This window comes from Dreissena polymorpha, chromosome 6 (genome assembly GCF_020536995.1).
Source record: "Dreissena polymorpha isolate Duluth1 chromosome 6, UMN_Dpol_1.0, whole genome shotgun sequence".
In the NCBI taxonomy this organism is placed as follows: domain Eukaryota; kingdom Metazoa; phylum Mollusca; class Bivalvia; order Myida; family Dreissenidae; genus Dreissena; species Dreissena polymorpha.
In genome coordinates this window covers 10,878,089-10,904,908 of record NC_068360.1, presented here as the reverse complement: position 1 = coordinate 10,904,908, position 26,820 = coordinate 10,878,089, and the positions used below count along the sequence as shown (strand labels likewise).

The following is a 26,820-nucleotide window of genomic DNA, read 5'->3' as shown; positions in this document are numbered from 1 at the left end:
TTCATAAACATATTATCTGGAAATACTTAATACTTGATATTTACATCAAAATGGATTGAATACAGAGCTAGTCAAATTTAAGTTATTAATCTTTATTTATCTGTCTATTATTACTTGGTTAATTAGAACTGCTGGAAAAATTAAGATACACAAAAGAAATTAATTATGTGTACTACATTGGCATACTTATATAATGTGATACACATATGTGTGTGTTATAACGCCCTACATGTAAACCCTTGTGTCCGAGTCTCTCCACTTCTCCATAGAGTCTCCTCACTTCTCCCTAAATCAGTGTCCAGGGAAAAGTCACTTCTCCTAAAAATTTGAGCCCAGTGTGAGCCCTGGGTGTCCCCTCCGTTAGTCGATTTTTTTTAAAATGGCACCTTGAAATGATTCAATTTCCTGCTATCTAATCAGCAAAGTGGTAGGAGACATAATCTTTATCCAGAAATTTGTTTACAGTGCTAGATGGATGTACCTCCCATTTAACCTTGTTGGATAGCCTACTAGGTCACCCTGTTATATGGGTGGATATTTCTCAAACTTGGTTGTAATCATATTATGTATATCTTGTTGAGTCTTGTGGTTCAAAACATGTCAAATAGGGCAAAGTAATTGATAAACCTTGTTACAAATGATAAAAATAAAATTTTAAGCAACACTTACTATTTCAAGTTTTATCAAATGTTATGTCATTTTGTAACAAAAACAATACAAGAAAATCTATGCACACGTATGTTCTTAAAACTATTCAACTAATGTTATTATATTTGTACTTTCTCAGAAATGATCACTTAGATAATTCATATATCTCTTAGTACTATCACTGGTTACAATCTACAACTCAGACATCATGTCAGGAATATCCATCCGCCTAGGATGCTTCCGAGCAAACTCTCGGACAACATTGGAAAGCTGGCACAAAGCGGACAACCTGTCCTGACCGATTGATGATCTTAGTTTTGTCTTAACAAGTCCTAGGGCACGGATACTCCTAAGGAAAGGATCTTTCACACTCGCATGGGGTGACAGGGAACACAAATGGCAATACGCGCCATCCTCTTCTAGTCTATACACAAGTCCTGGATACTTCTGGAGCCAGGATGACTGGAATGTACGATTTGTTTTGCCAAATTGTGTCTTCTTGTACACGTGTTTTTCTGAGGGCTTCCAGTCGGTAGAGAGTAGAGTCTCACGTTCCTTGTCAGTAAGTTGACCATGTTGTCGAGCGTACACACTGATGTTAATTGGTGGATTCTAATTTTTAATCAACTTAACTTGTTTTATATGGGCATTTTTAACTGTTGAACAAAATTGTGTCTTTGTGTCGTATGAACAAATCTGCATGAAAACTACATTTGGACTCAAATCGTACATCAAATCATTTCTGTCGTCAGTTGTCAAAACACATATATACTGTTTGATTCCAATAATGTCGCTTTAATGGAATTACTATTTTTATATATTTGATTCTTAATATTTAATCAACTAAACTTGTTTTATTAGTAGTACAATTTTGAAGTAGCACCCCATTAATAGTTTTATTATTACTTTACAGTACCGCCCCTGGATTTTTTTCACGTCATTGTGTCTTCGCCTGTCAATTACGTCATAACTCTTTCTCTGTTCCAGTTGTAAGCTACATGCATAGGTCATTGGGTTTATAACGTTCAATTTTATTTATATTTTCTCTCTGATAGGCGTTTCTTAATTTATTTAATAATTCTTAATTTAATGTTTAGCAGTTACATAAACAACCAAGCAATGTGATATGAAATTTTTACACCCATTATTGCTGCTTCTTCCTGTATTTGCGCGATGATTATCTGAAATATTAACTTAATGACGCTATATTTTTTAATCTGTTTCTATAAAGAAGGAATGTAGTTGACACTTGTTTGTAGTTTCATTTTATCGTTCGTCAAAAAGTTGTAACTCTGTTGCTCTGGTATCTTCAATACCATTGAGAAATTAAATTGTAACTAAAATGAATGCGTTTTAATTCCCTTTTATTATTGTTTGATTTGCGTTACAATGCTATGAAGTTAAATTTTATTTACACTTAAATGTATTATGAATATTGTTGGGCCAAGTGTGAGGTTGAGCGCTCTATAACCGGTTTAAACCCCCAATGCTTTGCATTGACCTTTCCAAGGCGGTGACCCCAGCTTTATTCATATTTTGTGTTTATGTTGGTTTGTATTGTGCTGTATTGGGCTGTTTTGTATTATTTGGGCAATCGTTCACTTGCCTTAAATAAAGGACCAACTAATTGTTTTTAATGAGAATTCAATACTGATCCAGCAGCTGGAGTTTCATTTCTTTATGTTAATTAGGGTCATATGGCAGGAAATTCACATGTGGATTGAAACTGTAAGGGCTCGTTTTTTTAGCTCACCTGAGCACAACTTGCTCATGGTGAGCTTTTGTGATCGCTTTTTGTCCGTCGTCCGTCGTGTGGCGTCATTATTTGCCTTGTAAACTCTCTAGAGGCCACATTTATTGTCCAATCTTTTGGTCAGAAGATTGGACCCAATGATATCTTGTATGAGTTCGAAAATGGTTACGTTTGCTTGAAGAAACATGGCTGCCAACGGGCGGGGCATTTTTCCGTATATGGCTCAATATGGCTATATTAAAATCTTGTTAACACTCGAGAGGCCACATTTATTGTCTGATCTTCATGAAACTTGGTCAGACGAATAATCCCAATAATATCTTGGAAGAGTTCGAAAATGATGCTGGTTGGTTGAAAAATATGGCTGCAAGGGAAGGGGGCATTTTTCCTTATATGGCTATGGTAAAACATTGTTAACACTCTAGAGGCCACATTTATTTTATAATCTTCATGAAACTTGCTCAGAACACTTTTCCCAATGATATCTTGGATGAGTTCAACAATGGTAATCTTTGCTTGAAAAACATGGCTGCCAAGGAGCGGGGCATTTTTCCTTATATGGCTATATATGGCTATAGTAAAATCTTGTTAACACTCTAGAGGCCACATTTATTGTCCAATCTTCATGAAACTTGGTCAGAAGATTCATCCCAATAACATCTTGGACGAGTTCGAAAATGATGCCGGTTGGTTGAAAAACATGGCCACCAGGGGCGGTGCATTATTCTATATATGTCTTTAGTAAAACCTTGTTAACACTATAGAGGCCACATTTATTTTACGATCTTCATGAAACTTGGTCAGAAGATTTGTCCCAATGATATGTTGGATGAGTTTGAAAATGGTAACCTTTGTTTGAAAAACATGGCAGCCAAGGGGCTGAGCATTTTTTCTTATATGGCTATATACACTACGTCTAGCGCGATTTCTGCCATCCACATCGCATCGCAGTAATTTAGCCCAGAGTGGACATTTACTATCTCACCACGATACACCGTTTAACACGGTGATTTCGCTGTGGCGAATTGCGGATTTAGTCTCTGCGTTATCGGGAAATTGATCTCACGGTGGACCACCATGATCGCGGTCTACCACCGCGGCCTCGGTGGTTCGCTGTGAAATACAGGTACACGTGAATAAATATGTATATTTCGATATTGCAGACCGTATAATTTTTGCAAAGTTCTAGAACGGTTTGTTACATTTGAATGTACATTTGTATACATTGTAACTTGATTGTTAACAATCGTCATTATTTTTTATTGTTTACCCTCGCTCCAGAATCATTTGACATGTCGTACTTCGAGCGTGACCGGAACTCTGATAAAAGAGACCCATTTTGATACAAGATTTTGTTTAAAGCATACCCATTTGTATATGATACCATTGAGAAAGTTGACCCATTTCAGTACAAGAATTTTGATAAACTGAAACCATTTAAATACTTGAATTTGATAAAGTGGACACAATCAAGTTTCTGCATCTTTCCCGTTACTGAAATTTACTGTTTGATATCAATTTATACACAAGAATGACATTTATCACACCCATTTCGATACTGATACTATCAAATCTTTGCATTTATACAAGCAAATTTTTGATTTCTACCAATATCTATACTGTACTTAGATGCTCAAAACCATACCCATATCTATAATTTCAGTCGAAAAACACACCCCATAAAATCGGCACACCACTATATACCCGTATGTAGGAAGTTACCCCCCCCCCCCCTCCCGGGACAATCTGGATCAAACATCTTCTTATTAAAAGTTAATATGTCGTCATGCATTTCACACTGCTGATACCAGAACATAATGACATTCTCATTGAGTTAAATATTCAATTTAGTGTTGTGGTAAGAAGAAAAAAGCCTACCTACCGACACACATTTAAATTAGATTACTGTTATATAGTCAATAGATTGAGTAAAAGTCCACCTTTCTGTCCTATAGACAGTCACATATAGAAATATATGTCTATAACAGTTAAACACAGTTGTTGTTGTTTTTTATAAAAATTCCCCCATTTACAAAAAATTCCCCCTCCCTAGGGCTGCGGACCCCTTCCCCCAAAGTAGGGTGAGGGCCCTGCTTGGATGAGTTTAAAACTGGTTTTGGTTGCTTTAAAAACATGGCCAACAGTGGCGGGGCATTTTCCTTATATGGCTATATATGGCTTTAGTAGAACCTTGTTCACACTCTAGAGGCGACATTTATTGCCCAATCTTCATGAAATTTGTTCACAAGATTGGTCTTAATGATATCTTAGATGAGTTTGAAAATAATTAAGTTTGCTTGAAAATCATGGCTTCCAAGGGGCGGGGCATTTTTACTTATATGGCTAGAGTAAAGTCTTATTAACACTATAGAGGCCACATTTACTGTCCGATCTTCATGAAACTTGGTCAGAAGATTCATCCCGATAATATCTTGGAAGAGTTTAAAAATGATGCCGGTTGGTTAAAAAAAACCATGGCAGCCAGGGGCGGGGCATTTTTCCTTATATGGCTATCGTAAAAGCTTGTTAACACTCTAGAGGCCACATTTATTTTCTAATCTTTATGAAACTTGGTCAGAATATTTGTCCCAATAATATCTTGTTATCTCAGGTTTTACATTTAGCATCCGCATAACTAAAATACAATAAACATTACTATTTCTTGGGTAATCAATATCTCTTTTTGTTTGAGGTTGATAATTCCTTCAAGAAATCATAAAGTACAAAATACTCTAACCATAACACTTAAGTAACCGTTTTTTTTTATAAACCTCTTTTGGAATTTACTTTTGTAATCAATATTTCAGTTGAGTACCTTTATACATAGAAATGTTAATGATTTTGAACTGAACTGGTTACACATTTCGGATAGACTACAGAAAGATTTGACAGCCCACCGAGATTAAGCTTGGGTATGCAAATGATTTGAAATGAGTTCATCTACATGTATATGCAGGTTTGTTTTCCTTCTTTGTGACCCGCCGAAAAACGGCCCTTTCCCCTCCGATTGTTTCCCCTCAGCAGGTGAACTAACCCCAAGATTTTATTACCCCCCCCAAAAAAAAAAACAACAACATAAAGCAACATTTTTTTTAAACCTTTAAATATATAAGTTAACCTGATCCAGTGTAGAAAATAGAAAAATAGGGCATAATTAAATTATCTAATGCCTAGATTTTGTTTTAAAAAAAAAACAGTAAAATATGTCAAATTGATTATTTAAGACTTTCCTTATTTTCCCCAAAATCCGGCGTTTCGCGCGATTTTTTCCCCTAAAAAAAGGCCAGGCCCTTTCCACAAAATCAGATAAAAAAAACCCTGATATGTGAATATAGCTAAAAGCACCGTTAACTTGTAATGGTAAATAGTAGTATATACATTACCCCATATCAAGACACGGTGGGGGATTAACTGCTGTTGTCTCGAGCACACTTTACTGTCCTTTGAAGGAGACCAAGACTTGTTGCTTACACGCCGCCCAACAATATGCAGCCATTTGTCACGCGCCTCATGATTGATCTTGCGGGTAGGGAAAGGGTACAGCCTTAAAAAATACAGATAATACATTCATGCGACACTTAAAATATAAAAATCCGGTCTATATAATATTTGCTTGATCCCCCCTTTTTTAACCATTATTGGTATAAAAAAGATCTCAGAGACAATATTATAATGAGTACCAATAACCTATGGTTTGGGTCAGGAATTACAAAGTTAGCTGTGGAAATACCCCTCTATTTAGAGCTCTGTCTATCTTTCTTGTGACTTGTGGCCACCATGCATGTACTCTTTATTATCAATGGAATAGCTAATTATTTTATTATTCCTAATGAACGAAATGTATTTTAAATACACCTTGATTCTCAAGTTATCATCTCAAATCGTCCTTTTTAGTAAATCTCTCGAAACAATACTTTCTTAAAGCATTGTAGTTAAATATCCTTTCAGGTGGACGATAATAGGGTATACTTATTAGACAGTCCAATTGTGAAGGGTTCTAAGAATGTTAATTTGTCATAAAATGTTTATGAATTAATATTCCGTACTGCAACCTACAGCTTCATAAGTCATGAAGATTGAGCCCATTTCAAAATCAGTTAACCCATTCAAACTGTAAGATTTGAGAATTAAGAGGCTCTCGTAAATACGGGTGTAAATACTCGTTTAAACTTTAGCAAATTTCATCGCATTTACTACCGGCTAAATGAACGCATAAAACAATCATTATTTCGATATTTATTTAAACATACCTGAAAGGTGGTTCACATGCACACAACTTCTCTTTGCGCAAACATCCGCATTTGTCACAAAACTGATGTTTCCACTTCTTAAGCCAATAACCGCCGTTTGAGCAATCTTTCACAGAGCAAGTCAGTGCTGTTTTCAATTTTGTACTCGAAATTTCAAGTCGGGTAAGTTACTCAAGCTGACTTTTCGTCTGCACATGTGCAGACGCTAAGTGTTTATCAGTGTTGTATCAATCTCCACGCAGAGTTGTCGTTCCTTGCTCTCACATACAACTCTGCGAAAGGCTCAGCCCTCCATTTTGTCTATATAATAGATAAAACCGAACAAACGCATTCAACGTATATTTGATTGGATATTTAAGATCGCATGCATTAAATTAAGAAATAAGACTTTTAAATGTACGATAAATCGTGCAAAAACTTGCGAGTTTTAATGCAACTCTTTGGAACTCATTTATTGCCCATTTACGCAGATGGAATCTTTCCACGCACTTCATAAATGTAAACAATTGAACATATTTTTTTGAGTGACGTTAGGAATTGCTTCGACGTGTGTATGTATGTTGGTTTCTTAACATAAAAAAAAACATATCAATTTTATAATAATGAATTAATACTGATATAAGATATCATGGTAAGAGATGGTTTTCTTTAATGCAGTGAATGCAATGTAACCGTCGTGCACGAGATTGTTTAGTATTCTGTAACCTCACTGATGAACGCTTGGAATGAGTATGGCATAAATGAGACGCTTGCATAACAATAGTCCGTTCTGAGCCCAACACAGAGGTGAATGTAATGTAACCGTTGTGCAAGAGATTGGTGTTGTATATGATTGATTTGATTTTATGAACACAGGTCATACAGGTTTTACTTCTGAAAACGTTTATTACGGTTTATGTATCTCTTACTCTGAGTTTGGATAGTATACAGGAGCAGGACATGTAGGTGTCGCTTATAGGACTTTAAGACAAGCCGCCGGATGTTAGCATATTTTCAAGAAACTTAAATATGTTTCAAGGCAAAAACACTCTAACAACGACCGAATTCAAGTGCATTCTAAATAGTCTATAAGATGTACATGCTTACTCAAACTGTCTACTCGACTAGAAAGATGCATCTTTTTTTTTTCATTTTCACATGTAATACATGAACAGAAAATAATCGCGTATTCAATCTAAGGTACTCACTGTAAACAATCCATTTACTCGCATGATTCCGTTAAATATTGGTTTGTCTTAAACTATACCGAAAAACGTGTATCGGCGATTTAAAATGCTATGGCACATGCTTGTAAATACGAATTCTGTCAATATGTTGAGTACTTTATTGGTATCTGCAAGCAATAATCACTATCTGAAAATAAACAAGATGAAGATTGCACTTAAATAGTATGCTAATAGCTTTATCTCTCAAAGACTTTTAGTAGTGATTATTTGACTATCACAGACCAAACAAATGAAAGAGATATGAAACAAAATACACTATATGGAAAAGTGTTTAACAAATTAATATATTAAACTAAAACCCATAGACGTGTGCCCGGCTGATGCGGAGAGTCATAAGTCAACTGGCGTCTGGAGTACTGGTTTTTTCAACAGCCTTGGTATATCTCGTGTTGAAACGGATGCCTGTATAAGCCCTTGCTGAATTGCCTTTGTTTGAGTACTGGGTATAGAGAGCTCTGGAGCGTTAGTATATACTATTTGTTGGCCTAATACAGGGATTTCAGAAGATTTTGAAAACCAGGAGTAAAAATGACCCAAAGTCTCAAAATAATGAGGGGTCAACATAAACATGATAATGGTAACATAACTGAAGTTACTTGAAATGTTCCTTTATGCAGGTTGAGGGTTTTGTTATAGCTTATTTATCATAATAATTTATAAAATATTTTCACAAAAGCATTGATATTTTCTTAATTGACCATTTCTGGTCATTTTTTAAGTTGGATTTTGGACAACAAATGTGTCAAAATGATGCAAGATTATTTTTTTGCAGGAGTCAAAAATGAAAATATTGCACCTTGCTTGCATCAACATACACGATTCTGCTTCAATTGAAATCACTGCTTATAGATTGGGAAGATACATCTAGTTGAGTAGGCATAGATCTTTGAAGTTTGGCAGAACTATAGCGATAAGTCTGTGTGTCCATGTTATATTATATAGTGGATTGTTCTATGTCTAGACGTGTTTTCGGGACATGAGTGTCTGTTGCATATTTCTTGTTTATGTTGGACATTTTAACTATACAGTACATTATGAAGTACGAAGTATGACCAGTGTTTGGTAAACACATTCGAAGGACATACTTTTATCATTTTTTTTTCAATACGTGGGATAATCCAGAAAAACGTTTACATTTTTACCGTAATTTCAAGGTCAATTTAGTACAATTGATATCCTTCGCAAGATAAATATGTTATATATTATGTTCGCTTAAATAATGTTTGACATTTTCATTTGACGTCCTTCATTCCGGTTGTCGTGTGGCATGTCAGCGTTGATGAAGTAATGATAAATATTACTGTTCGTTGTTTATGAGGGCTTTTATTACGAATCATATAAATAGTGTTAAGGACAATTATTCGCTTTCTCTTAATGTTAAAAGGGTTAATGTTATGTACATGCTCTGCGTTTCATTTCAAAAGCCTACGTATTTCTGGATTATCCTTCGTATATTGACTTTCGTGTGAAACTATGTTATTATATCAGTTATGAAGTGTTCTTTTTCTGAATATAAAACTTTAACCAGCTTGATTGTCTTGTAGAAAAAAAACTAATTATATTTAATTTTACTCGGTATTTGTAGAGTTGGAATAAGCTCTGTTAATTGCAATGTATCATCATATTTTTTATTTATTTTACCAGTGGACACAAACTCCGACGCCGGAAAGAAACAATAAAACACCTGTCGCAGGGTGTCCCCAAAAATGCACAGTAGCAAAGAAGGTAGGATCACAATAATATCTACGGAATCAATCAGTTTACAGAAGAAATAATTTTGAAAATATAATGTATTTTTTTCTGTAAGCCACGAGACTCTTAACATCTGGGAAAATGTCTTTGAGGACTCCGCCTTGATTTCTTTTACCCCACCTGAGTACGAGGTTGTTATGGCCTCTGTGAACACATTAGAAGCTGTATTTATAGCCAAATTGTTATGAAACCTAGAATATTCAGCCTCGTGATATACTACGCGCGTTTCAAACTGGAGTTCGTAGGTTAAGAAAGTAGGTCATGATGTCAAATCAAATTACAGAACGAGCTTGTGAAGTCTCTAAAGTCCACAAGTATTGCTTGATCTCCATGAAACATTGATTATTTGTCCAAATCATATTTCGGTCGAGATCAAAACTGGTATACGTGGGTTCTAATACCACACCACTTATATAATATACAGAAATCGCCTATTAACATCATAGAGGCAACATGTTCCAAATATTAACGAATGTTGATCAAAACATTGGTTTCAATGCTATATCGGCTGATTGTGTAACTGGTATACGTGGGGTCGAGCACATCAAGTTTCGAAATCAAATATAAGAAAAAAAGTTGTTCACACTCTAAAGACAATTTTTATAGCCACACATTCATGCCATTGGTCATAAAAATTTTCCCAATACTATCTCTGATGATTCCGAAAGTGTATTACGACGTGATAACACATAGGTAACTAGGTCAGGATTTTTAAAAAGCTTGTGAACACTCTAAATGTAACTTGTATGTCCCAATCTTCGTTACACTTGGTCAGAACATATTTCTTAATGATATCTCAGACGAGTTGGAAAATGCTTAATGTTAGTCAGATAATACAAACTTGGAACCACTCCTTAGGCAACTTGTATTCCAGTCTCAGCCGGAAACATGGTACGAACATTTTTCCCCCCTGAAATTTCGGGTGAATTCAAAACTGGTATAAACTAGATCACTAGTTCATATTTAAGTAAAAGCTTGGAAACACCCTTGTGGCAACATTTATTGCTTAATCTTAATGAAACTTGGTCAGAAAATTTCCTATCATGATATCATCACGATTGTTATCAAAACTGGGTCGCTTTGGATAAAAAACTAGGTCACTAGATAAAAATTGAAGGAGAGGATTTGGAACACTGTTGAGGCCACACTGATTGCTCAATCTACACGTAACTTGGTCAGCACATTAGTTATGATGATATGTCGACCATTTTATGATATGGGCAATGTGGAATCAAAAAGTCGATCTGTAGATTGATTTGAATTGAAAGATTGTTGACACTTATAAGGTCAGATGTATTGCAAAATTTATTAAATCAAGGTAATTTGGTCGAACCAATTGATATCACAGACGAGTTCACAACTGGGACCGTTGGGTCAACCATTAGGTCCGTAGGTCAGATTAAGAAATTAACACTCACTTTTATTGTCCAATTGTCTCGAACCTTAAGCATGGTGACACTTAAATAAACAGCTTATGAAAGCTCTAAAGACAACATTTATTTCCGAAGACCACATTTATTTCTCAAACTTCATGAAGCTAAGTCACCATCCGCTAGTGTGGATGTTTGTCTACAATTGTTAGGAGCTGTAACAAATCTATGTTTGGTATTGTTTATTTTGGATTTTATGGTGATTTACATAAAATGCGCACATATCAATGTTGTTCATTGCAATACATTATGAAAACTTCATGCTCGTGAAGATGCGTGGTTCCTTTGCCATAATGCGAAGTTTCAAATAATAATTTCATATGTAAAAGTACGGGTCTATTAAATATAAATATATAAATGCTTTATAAGTTTTGGTTGAAGGTATATTTCGAGATCTTTAAAGATAAAATCTCAAATTGCAATGTCCAGAGTTAAGTGTTTTATTAGGGAACATCGTGTTTTTTTAGCAGTTTGTTCAAACCATGCTCTTTTCTCAAGGATTTTCCCATCCTGGGTGTAACTTGCTTTCGTCATATGTATATAAGAAAAACATGATACATTTTATTTTCCAAAACTATAAAGCTGCATTATATTTGTTATTTAGCATATGTAGTGGTCCTTGACAAAGTTGTGTTCCAATTATGCCACTGGGAACAAAACTGGCGACACCCGGTAGTGAGGTCGCATGTGTACGAAGAATATTAGAAAAAACTACTTCAACAACCTAATCCGATGCCACAAGGCCCAGACATGTGTTATTTGTTTACATATGGTAGCATTTTTTGATTGCCTTTTATTTTATTTATTTTTTCAAATCTTGCTTATGTGGCTGAAATCGGTAACTTGTGTTCCTTATTGTGTATAGTGAAAACCTGCATATTTAGCTAACATCATTCTTTTATTTGCAAGTAAGCTATCGATTTACAAGGCACACCGAAACTAAAAGTATGCATTTATATTAAGATATGTCTTAAAGAGAAGCATTTAAAAATTAACCGTTAAAAGTATATAGATCGGTAGGTTTGTAGGACGATAAAATGTAGGAAGGTCGGTTGGTCGGTTTGTAGACTTTTCCAATGATATTCAGAGAACGCTCTGCTCTGCAAATTGTAAATTGGTTTCACGGTAACTTTTGATTATAGGTAGACGCCTATCGAGTTAATAGGTCATATGTCAGAGTGTCTCCAACAGTTGTTTTCAAACTTTTTTTTTGCGAACACTTTAACATATGATCATTTAAATTGTTGTACTGAAAAAAATATATAAAAATATAATAAGATCACCATTGGCGGGCGGGCGGCGTCCACAGCAGTGTCCGCTCTCTAATTCAAAGAGTTATCATCCGATCTTCACCAAACTTAGTCGGATGTTGTATCTGGACAATATCTAGGTCAAGTTTAAATATGGGTCATGCCGGGTCAAAAACTTGTTCAAGAGGTCACTTAGTGCATTTCAAGATTGGTGTCCGATCTCTAATTGAAGTAGTTTTCATCCAATCTTTACCAAATTTGGTCAGAAATTGTTTCAAGATGATATCTAGGTCAAGTTCAAATATGGCTCATACCGGGTCAAAAAATAGGTCACGGGGTCACTTAGTGCATGTCAAGGATTAAGAATGGTGCCCGCTCTCTAATTTAAGTAGTTTTCATCCGATCTTCACCAAATTTGGTCAGAAGTTGTGTCTAGATGATATCTAGGTCAAGTTCAAATATGGGTCATGCCGAATCAATGACTAGGTCACGAGGTCACTTAGTGCTTTTCAAGGATTTAGCATAGTGTCCGCTCTCTAATTGAAGTAGTTTTAATCCGATCTTCACCAATTTTGGTCAGAAGTTGTGTTGAGATGATATCTAGGTCAAGTTTGAATATGGGTCATGCCGGGTCAAAAAATAGGTCACGGGGTCACTTAGTGCATTTCAAGGATTTAGCATGGTGTCCGTTCTCTAATTAAAGTAGTTTTCATCCGATCTTTACCAATTTTGGACAGAAGTTGTGTTTAGATGATATCTAGGTCAAGTATAAATATGGGTCATGCCGGGTCAAAAATAGGTTACGGGGTCATTAAGTGTATTTCAAGGATTTAGCATGATGTTCGCTCTCTTATTGAAGTAGTTTAAATCCGATCTTTACCACATTTGGTCAGAAGTTGTGTCTGAAAGATATCTCGGAAAAGATTAAGTATGTGTCATGCCTGGTCAAAAACTAGGTCACGATGTAACTTAGTGCATTTCAAGGATTTAGCATGGTGTCCGCTCTCTAATTGAAGTAGTTTTCATCCGATCTTTACCAAATTAGGTCAGAGGTTGAGTCTAAATGATATCTAGGTCAATTTCAAATATGGATCATGCCGAATCAATGACTAGGTCACGAGGTCGCTTAGTGCATTTCAAGGATTTAGCATGGTGTCCGCTCTCTAATTGAAGTAGTTTTCATCCGATCTTCACCAATTTTGGTCAGAAGTTGTGTCTAAATGATATCTAGGTCAAGTTCAAATCTGGGTCATGCCGGGTCAAAGACTAGTTCACGAGGTTGCTTATTGCATTTCAAGCATTTAGCACGGTGTCTGCTCTTTAATTGAACTATTTTTCATTCGTTCTATGGTAAAGTTATAGAATTGTCCAAAACCTTCAAACGGGCGTATTTGTGACAGTTTCGCACTCTTGTTGAAGTCATCCGGTCCAGCGATTTTTTAATCTAATTGAGAAAAGTATCTCTACCAGCCAAATTAGGAAATAAGCGCAATACAAAGAAAATGACAAGTTGTAAAGTTCCCATGTGAAATCTTAAAACTGGGCATTGTAGGTATTATTAATTTCTTTGTACCTAATTGTACGAACCCATCTAAATATTCTTTTACATGCCTTTTTCGATGAAATGTGGACTTGTTCACTCAGCTGAGAACCTTACTGATGAACCTCCAGGGCATCGTTTGACACCTGACCCAGGTTGGTCATCATCAACAGTTAAAGCTTTCTTAAAGTCATGCATTGACAACGGCACATGAGGAAGATGTTCTCTTTTATTATTTTCTAGTTATTATAATATTTTTGTTATGAGTTACTCATTTAATTACAAAAAAGTATTCATTTTACGTTAATAAACTTCGCCGGCGGAATCAATAATGATTAAAACGGAAATGACCTGATCGAATACGCTGCTTTATGCAACCTTAATCAATCAAGCCATGTTCTCGTGGTTACATGCAACCTCTTGTATGTGTTCACTTGCTGATAACACGAATTAGGAACGATATTGAGCCAACTTGCCTTCGTTTTTTTATGTTTAGACGGCAATGGGGATTTTGCAATTTTGCATTTTTGAGAAAATTTACCGGGGCTTTATAAGAAAGGAAAAATATTGCTGCTGATCAAAGCTCAACGTCAATGTGTCAATTAACAGAACATTTGTTTCGGTTTCTAGAATTGAGAATTGTTTGACCTGCGATCATGTACATTAGTATATATAGATGGAAAGAACGGAAGGCGCAGTTTAATTTTGAAGTCAACAGGATAAAGGTGAAGGGCACATAAACTTGTATCAAAAAAATTATTATTTCATTGTATCTAGAGAATGCTTTCACCTACGATCATGCAAATTCAAGGTCACTTGAGCTTGTATAATCGATTGGGATTTGCTCAATATCTAGAGAATTAATATCATCATACGCATTCATATGCTGGTTAATAGACTTGCACGAAAGACGACCCTTTAGGATATTCACATCAGGAGATCTCAGCTTAAGGTCACATTTACGACTTTTCTGCGATTGTTTGGTCATTAAACAACTTTTGTTTGTTTTTCAATTAAATTTAATGCAAAATGACATTTTTACAGTTATTATAGGTAATAATTAATAATATTTATTCTTATAATGGACTGTTGTTTTTGCGTCGTGCTTAGCAGAAGTATGACTCTTGTTTGTGTTTCCAACATGGAAAATAGAGTCCCAACAGTGTGTGTTCATTCCCCTGATTGCCTAGCGGAGAGTGCTCAAACTTTCGTAGCTGACCGACTTTCAGGTGTATATGATTATTAAGAAGTTATTTTAGCTGCGACATATTTTGGCTCTGTTATGGCCCTTGGTCTTTTTTAGTTTTAAATTTCAAATAATTAAACAGTTTAAATGGATGTCATAGTAAATACTTATGAACTAGCAACTTTTTTTTGTTAAAAACAAAAGGTAATATGCCGTACCTGTTGTTTATCTTGGCTTTTGGCTTTTCCAAGACGTATTTTGCAAAGGTAAATACCATAAATTGTCTAGAAAGTGTTGTTTCAATCCAGTATATATCGATTCTAGTAATAGCATATACACACATAAACTTTATAAGTAACGTTATAGTCTGAGTGTGCTTATCTTAATTCGCATAACATATCAAATTAAAGTTGACTTGAAGTCATTTTATAATGTCATTAGTTCTAATTTAACATGTTCGAAAACTGAATCGATTTTATGCTTAATGTAAAGGAGTCCATTTACGAAAAGTAGACATATCCAAAATATTTGTAGTAATAATTATTATCGATATTATATATAATTGCAGAAATCAGAGAAATGGAAGATGAGAGCAAAGTCGAAGAGATTGCATCACATTTACAAGATGGCAGAATAGTTAAACTTAGCAAATCTTTTCTCATGAAGATAAAAAATTGTTCCGACCTAACGAACAAGGGTGGTGGTTTCGGTAAAATATATATTTGTAAGTATATATATATATATATATATATATATATATATATATATATATATATATATATATATATATATATATATATATATATATATATCTTTATAATGTGTAATATCTTGTTTAGTTTTTGTTATCTGTTACTTTATAATCTAGTTTAATGTTCCATTCGTACATTTTGCAAGTCCTTACTTTTTTGTTTAAGCTCGCATTCCTATTCCTGGATTTAAACACAAACTTGTCCTAAAGGAAATTGGAGGAGATAATGAGAATTCAAAATCTCAATCGCAACTTTTTGGGTCCGTTAAAAATGTGAGTATGTGTATTATGTGTTATATGTGGTAATTTGTCCAATCACCATGCATATACGCATCTCTAAATATACTTTAGCTACTTAGTACTCGTTCGTTCGATTTAAACAAATGTACTTACATCAGCGCTGTTTTAGGAGAAGCTGGCATCACGCTTGAGACACTTTGCTATCGTTCCACTGTTGGCATACCACGATGATCTGTCGATAGGGTAAGATTATGCAAACGGAAACGAACGAAACGGAAAAGCTTTGTTGATAGATGAGAACGACACTCCATCGAATAACGCAACATTTACGATTTTTAATGATGCCTTTCTTATTTATTAACTAATTTTTGTTAAATTTAGATTCTTCACAAATATACATCTCTGAATATTTTGATCTTTATGCGATTTCGTCAACATTTCGAACACGAATTACTACGCTAAAACAAAAATACACGACGTAAAAGTTTATTTTTTTATATTCTTTAAGTACTTTATTATTTGAACTTCAACTTAACAATTATCAACTCCTAGGTGCAAGGTATAATGCAGGTTAACTCGTTGCTTTGAAGACATTTTTATTTATTTATCTCGTCGAGAACCGTAATATCTGATGAATGTCATGGAATGTTCTTCCATTCCCAAATACTCTTCCGTTCAGGTTCTCGTACACTATATTTATTTACATAAATGATACAATTGTCATGAATATGTTTAAACAGTTTTAAGTCGGGTTATTTTGATTCAGAGTAAGCATAGATTGTGAGATGTAATACATGTGTAAATGCACGCTTTTTCTCGTCTATTCGCAAATTCACTCATTTGTGAAATGTATTCAAAACATATTTTGGTTTTCTGAAAAGAGATTGATCTTTTATAATTTTTTGTAAAATTATTTTCCAATGAACATAAGAAATATGTAATTATTTTCATTTACACTTAGAAATGACGCGCACGCGTTCATGCGTGTTAAAGCATCACAGATGAATTATTTCATTTCAATTAAGTAGATGATTATATAAAACAGCATCATATGAATTTTGTAGTATTATTATTGAACCGTTTATCTTCGTTACAGGTGAAAATGAGTACACTACTTCTACTTATACTACTACAAGTTCTACTTCTACTTCTATTTCTATTTCTACTACTACTTCTACTACTACTACTACTTCTACTACTACTACTACTACTACTACTACTACTACTACTACTACTACTACTACTACTACTACTACTACTACTACTACTACTACTACTACTACTACTACTACTACTACTTAAATACTTCTACCATTACACTTAGTGTAACTACTACTAATAAAACAACACCTTCTTGTGATAACAATAATGATGATGATGATGAATATAATGATAATGGTCTGGTATATGACATTTTCTATTGTATAGCGGTATAGCGGTCCTCTATCCTGTTTGTTCAAATCTTGTCCGTGGGTAATACTGGCTCTGCTCTGATAGTTACATATTTCCCTTAAATGGATCTTTTCACGTTTTGGTAAATTGACATAATTGAAAAAAGTTGTTTCAGATTTGCAAATTTTCTTTTAAGTTATGATATTTGTAAAAAAGTAGTAATACTGAAAATTTACCATGGTCTCATATAACCGTTAAATGCATCTTTTGACGATGTAAAAAAAAAACTGAAAATTATAAAGCGTTGCAACGCGAAACGATTGAATAATTTGGAGAGTTCTGTTGCTGTCGTGTTTTTTTTGTGAAACTACGAAGATTGCTTATATAAAGTATAAAATATGCCTCTCTTCCATACTTATATGTTCTCATATATAACCATACAATCAAGCGGTTTCGAATACGGTATGTAAAATCATAGAGTGATCTTCGATTTAAATTATTAAAACCCTGACTTTGTGTTCAAAATTTGCCACGGCTTGTTCGTAAGTTGTTTTCGTTATTGTACAACATAAAAATCGTCTCATAGCAAAGATCACTCTTGTATCAGAATAAGAATTCGTGTAAGCAATTCTGGGCTATCATGGTCCTCTTGTTATGAAACTCATCTATACCATTAGTAGACTGTGTTTATGGCCACACTTAATCGGTATAAAACTTTCCGAATGTTTTGCAACATTTCTCTAGTTTAACCCAATTTAAATTGTTATCAGTAATAATAGATTGCATTAAAAACGTATGTTATCAAATAAACGATAGTATTGACACAGCTTTGTAAACAAACATGCTTTTTGCCCTACATTTAGGCGACCATGTCATTGATAAATTAAAATCATCGACACATTCGTGTGTCCAAAAATCGTTAAGAATGATGGCAAACACAACGATTTCGTACGTACTACTGAGAACACAATCGACCTGTCCCGCAACATATTTACAAATACACATAGAAAAATCCAAACTATCTAATGTATAACAGACCGTTGATGACTTTCAATAGTGTTATGTACATCAAATTTAGATTAATATTACTTGAGCGAAACAAAATGATAAATATGTTCCTGACTTGTAGTTTAACATCGATATCTGCAATAGGACACTTCATATAACAAAATGCTTAGTAATAAGTATTTGTATTGTTTATGAGAAAAGTTGGAACAGTTTCAAAAGTTAAATGAGATGCAATGAACATAACAACTTACAGGTAATCTGTTTTTTATGGTACTTCACATTTTTTTCACATGTTTGCCAAGCTCCGGAAGAACACACATTTAAACTCGAATGATATTATTGGTTTTTCCGTTCGAAGGATAACATTATTTTGAATACTAATAATATGTCCATAGAAAACGAATGTCTCCGCAAAACATACTTCTAACAGAAATAGATGTTGAGTGACACATATTGATGTAAACAATAAATATAAACAGTGAACATTTCGAAAGAAAGTTTATAAAAGGTAACTAACTGTTGTGAATATTTTTTCTCATACTAAATTCTAACATTGACTTGTAAACGAACGTCATACTTGATTTACACAGCGCTGCATCATATACTGCAATTGATAATTATCACCTAGACCTTTCAGCGAGCGCACTGATATTGCATGCGACATATTGACTTGATATTATTAGTGGTTGTATCAATATATTTTGAACCGCACACGTTCATGCACTTTCACTATATCCATGTAGAAAAAAATCGTCAGTGTCAACTACTGTTGAAAGTTGTTCTCTCCCAAATTAGCTTTGTGTAATCCAATCAGTTTTGTCATCCGAAATAATAGTAAGCACGCACATTTTATAACCAATGGTGACAACTTTATAGTGTTTATTTATTTAAAACATACCTAACATACAGAACCCGGTCATATAAATAAAGGCGGACAAATAAATATGAGGAACAATATATAAAACAAGTAAGTATTGATATAATGTTTCAATGTTACATTTAATTACTTCACCTCTTGTGAGGCCTTAATCGTGCATGACTGCACCCACACACACACACACACACTAATGAACACGTACCAACGCACTTAGGTACGCATGCTCACACTTAAGTACACATCTATGTATGTGTATGTGTGTGCGCGCGTGTGTGTGTGTGCGGGTGTGTGTGCACGCGTGCGTGCTTGTGTGTAAGTGCGTTAATGTTAAATTCAAATTAATTCACACCTCCCCTTTGGAACATCATAACAACCACTTATTTAAACAGTAACTGTCGTTATTTAGTATTATTTTCTATAAATATATCATTTACATTACAGTATATGTTACTTAATTTCACCGTATTTTGAAAATGGTGATCTGTTCGATGCACTTCGATCCGACAACGGGGACAACGTTCTACTTGACTGGAAAACAAGGCTGAAAGTGAGCTACCAGATAGCATGTGGAATAGACTACATGCATACAAGTAATTCGTTTCGGTATGTCTTCCATTTTCATATTTATATTGACCTCAAATTAAAAACGTGAATTAAAAAAACACTTGAAGCACAATAATCTCTGAACCAAATTCGATCTCTTAAGCCGACAGCGCCTCTGGTTCACACTTTTTGTTTTCGATTACTGTTTTTGTCGGAATTATATAAAAACAGTGTTTGCATAAGTCACTACAGTGTATCGACTCTCCCAAAGGCATTCAAAAAGTGTTCTGAAAGGATTAATTAAGTATACCGACTTTTCCGATTTTTAATAGTGTATGAATGCGTTGTATGCAAGCTGCTCGGATGCATATTAGGAAAGAATATCCATAGAGACACGCACTAACATTGTTTTCCTTTATCCTGCTAACGGGGATGCTAGTTTTATCAGATGATATCATGGCCAGTATAGGTCTCATATTACTGACCCTGCGTCCAAAGTTTAAGTATTTGTTTTCATTTTCTTTATCTTTCAAACAGGGGAACCATTCTACATCTGGACATCAAGTCAAAGAACAACGTGCTTGACAAAAAATTCAACGCTAGGTTGATAGATTTTGGCTTGTCAAGGGAATCAATGACAGGAAGCGATTTCACAACAGCGCCTTTAGCAGGAACCGAATTATACCGCCCACCAGGTGTTCACAAAACGAGCCCTTTACTGGATTATTATGCTTTCGGTGTTGGTAAGACTTCAGTAAATCGTGTGTGTTATAGTCCTGATTTATATAGAAAAAGCACCACTTACGTATAACGGGGAAGAACTTTCCATCTGATCATGTGTAAGGTGTTTGATTGTTCATATCATTTAAATATACACCTTCTTTACGTCTTTTGTTATTGGCCCGTTGCATTTTTGTCAAATGTGTTAATTTTGAAAATTTTCCTTCGCATTTAATTATTTAGTTACATGACGAGTTCACAGGCAATATAACACATATTAACGTTGACCAATATGCTTCTTTATTTTGTTAGCGATATATGTGTTATAATTCTTTTCTCCAGTTATTCGGGAAATTTTAACCGGCCTAGGTCCTGAGGGAACATGTCGTTCTCAGACACCACTGGGACGGTTGGACAGGGTGAATTTTGAAGTGTTGATACAGGTGAATTTGTATTTGAAATTTAAATCGTATGGTTTGAAAAAGCTTGTAGGTTTGTATAAATAAACTCAATTTTTTTCGTAAAATATTTAAGTTTCATTTGGTTGCGCACACTATAATAATTATATATAACATCATATCTAACAAGCTTAGAAAAAGTAAAGCCTATTTGCGACATTTGACTTGCAAGTACACATATGTGTCAAGAAATTTTGAATATCTTTCCTGATTTACTATCTAGAGTTTCATTGTTCACTATATGAACCATTTCTTCATCTATATCCTGTATTTTGAAGACGCCTACACCAAATTATTGATTAAAGGCAAATACTTCCATAAATGCATGTGACTTTAGGCCCAACAACAACACACTATAGGTTACATAAACCTTGAGAGGAAACATGAATGCCGGTTGTAAATGGGAATGCAACTACATATTGAAAATATAATATCAATACAATAAATTATACTTAGTTTATTTCTTATTAACCTCGTTATTGTGTGTAATGGCTGCCATAGTAGCTTGAGGCCGGTGCCTAAAACAGATAACTGTAGCCCAAAGATAATACATATGTAAAGACTTTGTAAGTAATAAGGCGTTGTGTTCAGGTGCGTTCCTTTATTTAAACTGACAATAACAAACTAATAGGATATGACGTTAAAACAACGTTACATAAAGTGGCGCGGCGTTACGTTAACGCGCCAAAACAGCGACATTCTGGGGGCCTCAAAATGATTAAACACCATGTATCAATGAGTCTGATTAAAATGTAAATCCAACAAAAATATGATCAAAATGTTAATCCAACAAAAATACACGAAGAATAAATTATTAGTCAAAATGATCATCTCAATTACTGTCAAAGTATCGATTAATCACCTTAACCCAAGAATAGATTGCACTGTCTTTGAAAGTTCACTTTGCATCACATATGTACCCATCTCATGTTAAGCTCATTGTTTATCAACTGTTTATAGCGCTGTTTCTCGCATGTTTAATCACAATGTTAATCACTAGTATCTCTCGGTTTCGCTTCCACTTAGCACGTCTAACGAATAGAGTTTTACGATTGGCCTGGTCCCGGAAGGGCAGCGACAGAAAGGAGGGGGACGATTGATCTTTACCGGTACGCAACACTTAACATCAAACAGCGTACCCTAACCCTAACCCTTAACACCTAACACATAACAACTAACGCAACACCTTATAATCCTTTTTATGTCCCCCACCATAGTAGTGGGGGACAAATTGTTTTTGCCCTGTCTGTTGGTTGGTTGGTCTGTTGGTTGGTTTGCGCCAACTTTTAACATTTTGCAATAACTTTTGCTATATTGAATATAGCAACTTGATATTTGGCATGCATGTTTATCTCATGGAGCTGCACAGTTTGAGTGGTGAAAGGTCAAGGTCATCCTTCAAGGTCAGAGGTCAAATATATGTGGCACAAATCGCTCATTTTATGAATACTTTTGCAATTTTGAAGATAGCAACTTGATATTTGGCATGCATGTGTATCTCAAGGAGCTGCAAATTTTGAGTGGTGAAAGGTCAAGGTCAAGGTCATCCTTCAAGGTCAGAGGTCAAATATATGTGGCCCAAATCGCTTATTTTATGAATTCTTTTGAAATATTGAAGATAGCAACTTGATATTTGGCATGCATGTGTATCTCGTGGAGCTGCACATTTTGAGTGGTGAAAGGTCAAGGTCAAGGTCATCCTTCAAGGTCAAATATATGGGTCAAAATTTCCATGTAATGTCATTTCTGCAATATTGAAGCTAGCAATTTTATATTTGAAATGCATGTGCATCATATGGAGCTGCACATTTTGAGTGGTGAAGGGTCAAGGTCAAGGTCATCCTTCAAGGTCAAACGTCATATAGGGGGAACTTGGGTTTTACAAACTCATCTTGTTATCCTATATATTTCCTTTGTATCGGGGGCTACCGCCCCCAAACCCCCGCTTTGTCGATAGTGGTAAACAACTGCGTACCAGTAAAGTTCAATCTAGCCGAAAGGAGGGGAATTTGCGCGCCCATTTCACGGACATGAAGAGCAATTTTGCGGCCGCCTCGTACGTCTGCTCCACCGGCTCTCTCTGTGCATGCGGGTACATGCTCATGTTGACATCCGCGCACTTGGTGTACCGGAAGCCGAAGCCGACGGGCGCCTCTCCTGCGCTATGGTGATGGTACGGCGTACGCTGCAAAAGCGGAGACCAGCAGGAATCTTGGTGAGAAGCGGTGACCGAAGAGCTGACCGTCAGACTATCGCCACGGGACTTTTCGAACACCACGATTGATTTATGATCTTCGCTCTAGAGCCGGACGAGTGCTTGGAGTCGGACGGTGGGTTGAAATCGGGCATGCTCGTGTCACGTGACTGGGGGCTTGCTCCCTGAAAACTCTGCGGTGACGGATATCGGGAAACTGAGATCGTCTCAGTTTCCAATCCGCCGTCCGTCCGCTCGCTCTTAATCTCTACCGAGGAGACGCTTGTCTGGTCGCTGAAAGCGGTTCCCGCCGGATCGCCGGAGCTCCGCGGTCGCTCGTGGTCGCCGTCGGCGCTGCTAGGATAAGGCGGATCCGGGCGTTCTGAGCGTCCGCCATAATTAGGCCACAAGGGAGTCGCAAGGTTAACATTTGCGTAGCGGCCTTTGTGTGAGAAGGTGTTCCGGTAAACTGAATGTGTAGGATGTGGCTGCAGGTGGGCGGCGGCGGGATGGTGATGGAGCGTCGGATATACGCCATTGAAGTGAAATATAGTGGGTGGTTCGTAGCCAGTACCAGGCGGCGACATCCTGTGGGTCAACGGCCGGAAAATGGCTGTGGGTATTTTGCGGTACGCCGACCCTGTTCGAAAGGCCGCTTACGAAAGGGAATTAAGTTGCGATGTTTGCGTGAGAGTTGTGTTGGTTTGATTGCCAGTACTCCGATCTTGTCCGGTCGAGGTACTCTCCGTACGCAAACGGGGACCGTCTATCGTGTGCCGCCCGGTAGCCGTCGTATCCTTCCCGCCGGAACTGGAAGCTGCAAGGCGCCCTCTCGTGCTTCACGGCTGTAAGATGAATGGTATTGACTGGATTATGTAACGCATAGTAATTTCTGTTATCCAGTGTAAGTGGTGTATCGTCGGGATGAAATGTCGTCTGCTGAAAGTCCAACCTCGTATCCGCTTGATCACGATGTGCTAAGGGATGAAATGTCGTTTGTTGACCTTCTAAACCCGTATCCCCTCGCCCACGCTGCGTATCCATGGGATGAAATGTCGGCTGCTGACTCCCTATGCTCGTATCCCGTTGATAACGCTCGGCGATAAGTGTGTTTTATTTCATGCGTAAATCCATCATGTAAATTTCTGTTGCCACAATTTTATCTTCGATTCCGTCAGTTTCAGTGTTTGATAAGATTTTTTCGTTAAGTGTCTCTAGCATTTCCACTTTTGTCTCCAAAATTTTCAGAAGTGAGTTGATTTCTATCAGCGTTCCATTCTCTTTCTTTTCTTCGATTTTCTCCAGCAAAATAGCGATTGTGCGTTTAGTACCTCCTCTAATTGATCGTAACTTCTGTAAATTCATCGTTCTTCTAGTGTAATCGGCACGGCACCAAAATGTAAAGGCTTTGTAAGTAATAAGACGTTGTGTTCAGGTTCGTTCCTGTATTTAAACTAACAAGAACAAACTAATAGGATATGACGTTAAAACAACGTTACTTAAAGTGGCGCGGCGTTACGACGGCGTTACGTTAGATACAAGATACAAGATACAAGAATCTTTATTTAACGTCGGATGTGAATAACAATAAACATTAGCTCATGAGCTATTTCCCGACTAAACAATTGTGTATATATATATATATATATATATATATATATATATATATATATATATATATATATATATATATATATATATATATATATATATGTATATATAACAATTGTATATTGAGCTGAAAGAAAGAAAGATTAAGCATATTATATAAGCATTTATACTACAAGGGCATATTTAGAGCATATAAAACACAATAATTAAGTAAAAAATGTTCATTAACAGCATTATATTTTGTAAGTTACACACAGATACGACAAAGGGAAATATACCTAAAAAACTATATTGGAGCTGTTTTTACATTGTTCATATGTTTAAACATATGTTGTACACTTTTAAGTTTTACAAACAAAGCATTGCATATCCATAATAAAATTTAAGATATTAAAACAAGTATAGCACACAATTCATGTTCAAAAGCATATACAAGCACATGCACAATAACTACATAGTACAACAAATAAATAGCACATATATACACATATATACATGTTTATTACATTTTAAAAACACACAAGAAGGGAGTATAAAAAAACAAAAACAAAACAACATATTTAATCACATGAAAAACAACTACATAGCACATATATATACACACATATACATGTTTATTTTTTATTTTTGTTTAAACACAAGAAACTCATATACACTATATACAAGGATAATAAACAAGGGGTTAACTGACAGATAAATAAATAATATAAGCAGGACAGCAAAAACAAGCACGGAAGCAAAAAATGTGAGAAGCGGGTTACTCACACATGGCGCATTTACATTTTGAACCTGTCCAGGTGCGGATCAGCCGTACAAAGTCTTTATATTTGTCGACTGTGCGAATATCCTCTGGGAGGCTGTTCCACACCTGTACAGCCTCAAAACGAAAGGAATTTTTGCCATACCTTGTTGTTCTTACTTGTGGTGTCTCAAGGATGTTTGAATATCTTAAATTATAGGTAGAGGATTTAACTTGAACCAAGGATTGAAGATATTCTGGGGAAAGATTGTGTATACATTTAAATGTTTCTGACGCAATGAGGCGTAACCTGTTTAAGTGAAGAGTAGTACTGTTAACTTTTTTTAGAAGTGTATCATAACTAGATTCATAGTCATTAAATACAATTCTAAGGGCTCTGAACTGTAGCTTTTCTAGTTTCTCTGTGTTGGATTTACTACAAAAATGCCATATAAGGGGACAAAAATTAAAATTTGACCGGATAAAAGATTTAAAGATTATTAACCTAGTGCTTACACTCAGGAAGTTGCTTCTTTGGAGAACATTTAATTGTTTGGCTGCCTTTTTGCATACATTTGTAACCTGTGGATCAAAATGTAATTGGTAACCAAGTTCCACTCCTAAGAGTTTTACTTTTTGTTCACATTTAATTTCATTTTGACCTATAGTAAATGATTTAACTTCTCTATAAGTCTTATTACCTACACATATTGCCTGGAATTTATCGGGGTTTGCCTGCATTTGGTTAATATTGAACCAGTGTATCAGGGATTTACTTTCTGATTCAATAGTTTCCTTAAAGGTATTAAAGTTTTTGTAAATGAAGGAAAGGAAGGAATGTCGTCTGCATAGTTATACAGGGTTGACTTATCTATAAAATAAAAAATATCATTGATAAAGATATTAAAGATCAACGGACCGAGTATAGAGCCTTGAGGCACTCCCTTAATGATTTCTTGCCATTTACTAGTACAATTGTTTATTTTAACCCTTTGAGACCTGTTTGATAGATAGTTTAACATTAATTTACATGCATGCTCGGTTAATCCATAGGCCTTGAGTTTAAGATCAATTAGATTGTAAGGTAAGCAATCGAACGCTTTAGACAGGTCCATTAAAACAGCTCCTACATAATTGTTTTCATCTAGGGCTTGATTCCAATCTTCTACTAGTTTTAATAAAGTTGTTTGACATCCATAAGATGATCTGAATGCTGATAGATAAGCATGGAAAACTTTATTATTAAAATGTT

At 35.5% G+C, this 26,820-nt stretch overlaps 2 protein-coding genes across 3 annotated transcripts in view; one reads left to right on the top strand and one right to left on the bottom strand.

Annotated features, from left to right (window-relative positions):
• Window positions 1–26,820, bottom strand: part of LOC127836686 (uncharacterized) — a 127,748-nt gene that overhangs the window by 70,903 nt on the left and 30,025 nt on the right. The window lies entirely within an intron of this gene.
• On the top strand, window positions 9,525–18,446 carry LOC127836687 (uncharacterized). The gene is made up of 5 exons (XM_052363382.1): window positions 9,525–9,602; window positions 15,604–15,759; window positions 15,953–16,059; window positions 16,196–16,269; window positions 17,123–18,446. The coding sequence occupies exons 1-5, from the start codon at window positions 9,584–9,586 to the stop codon at window positions 17,124–17,126; spliced, it is 360 nt and encodes a 119-aa protein (XP_052219342.1). The 5' UTR covers window positions 9,525–9,583; the 3' UTR covers window positions 17,127–18,446.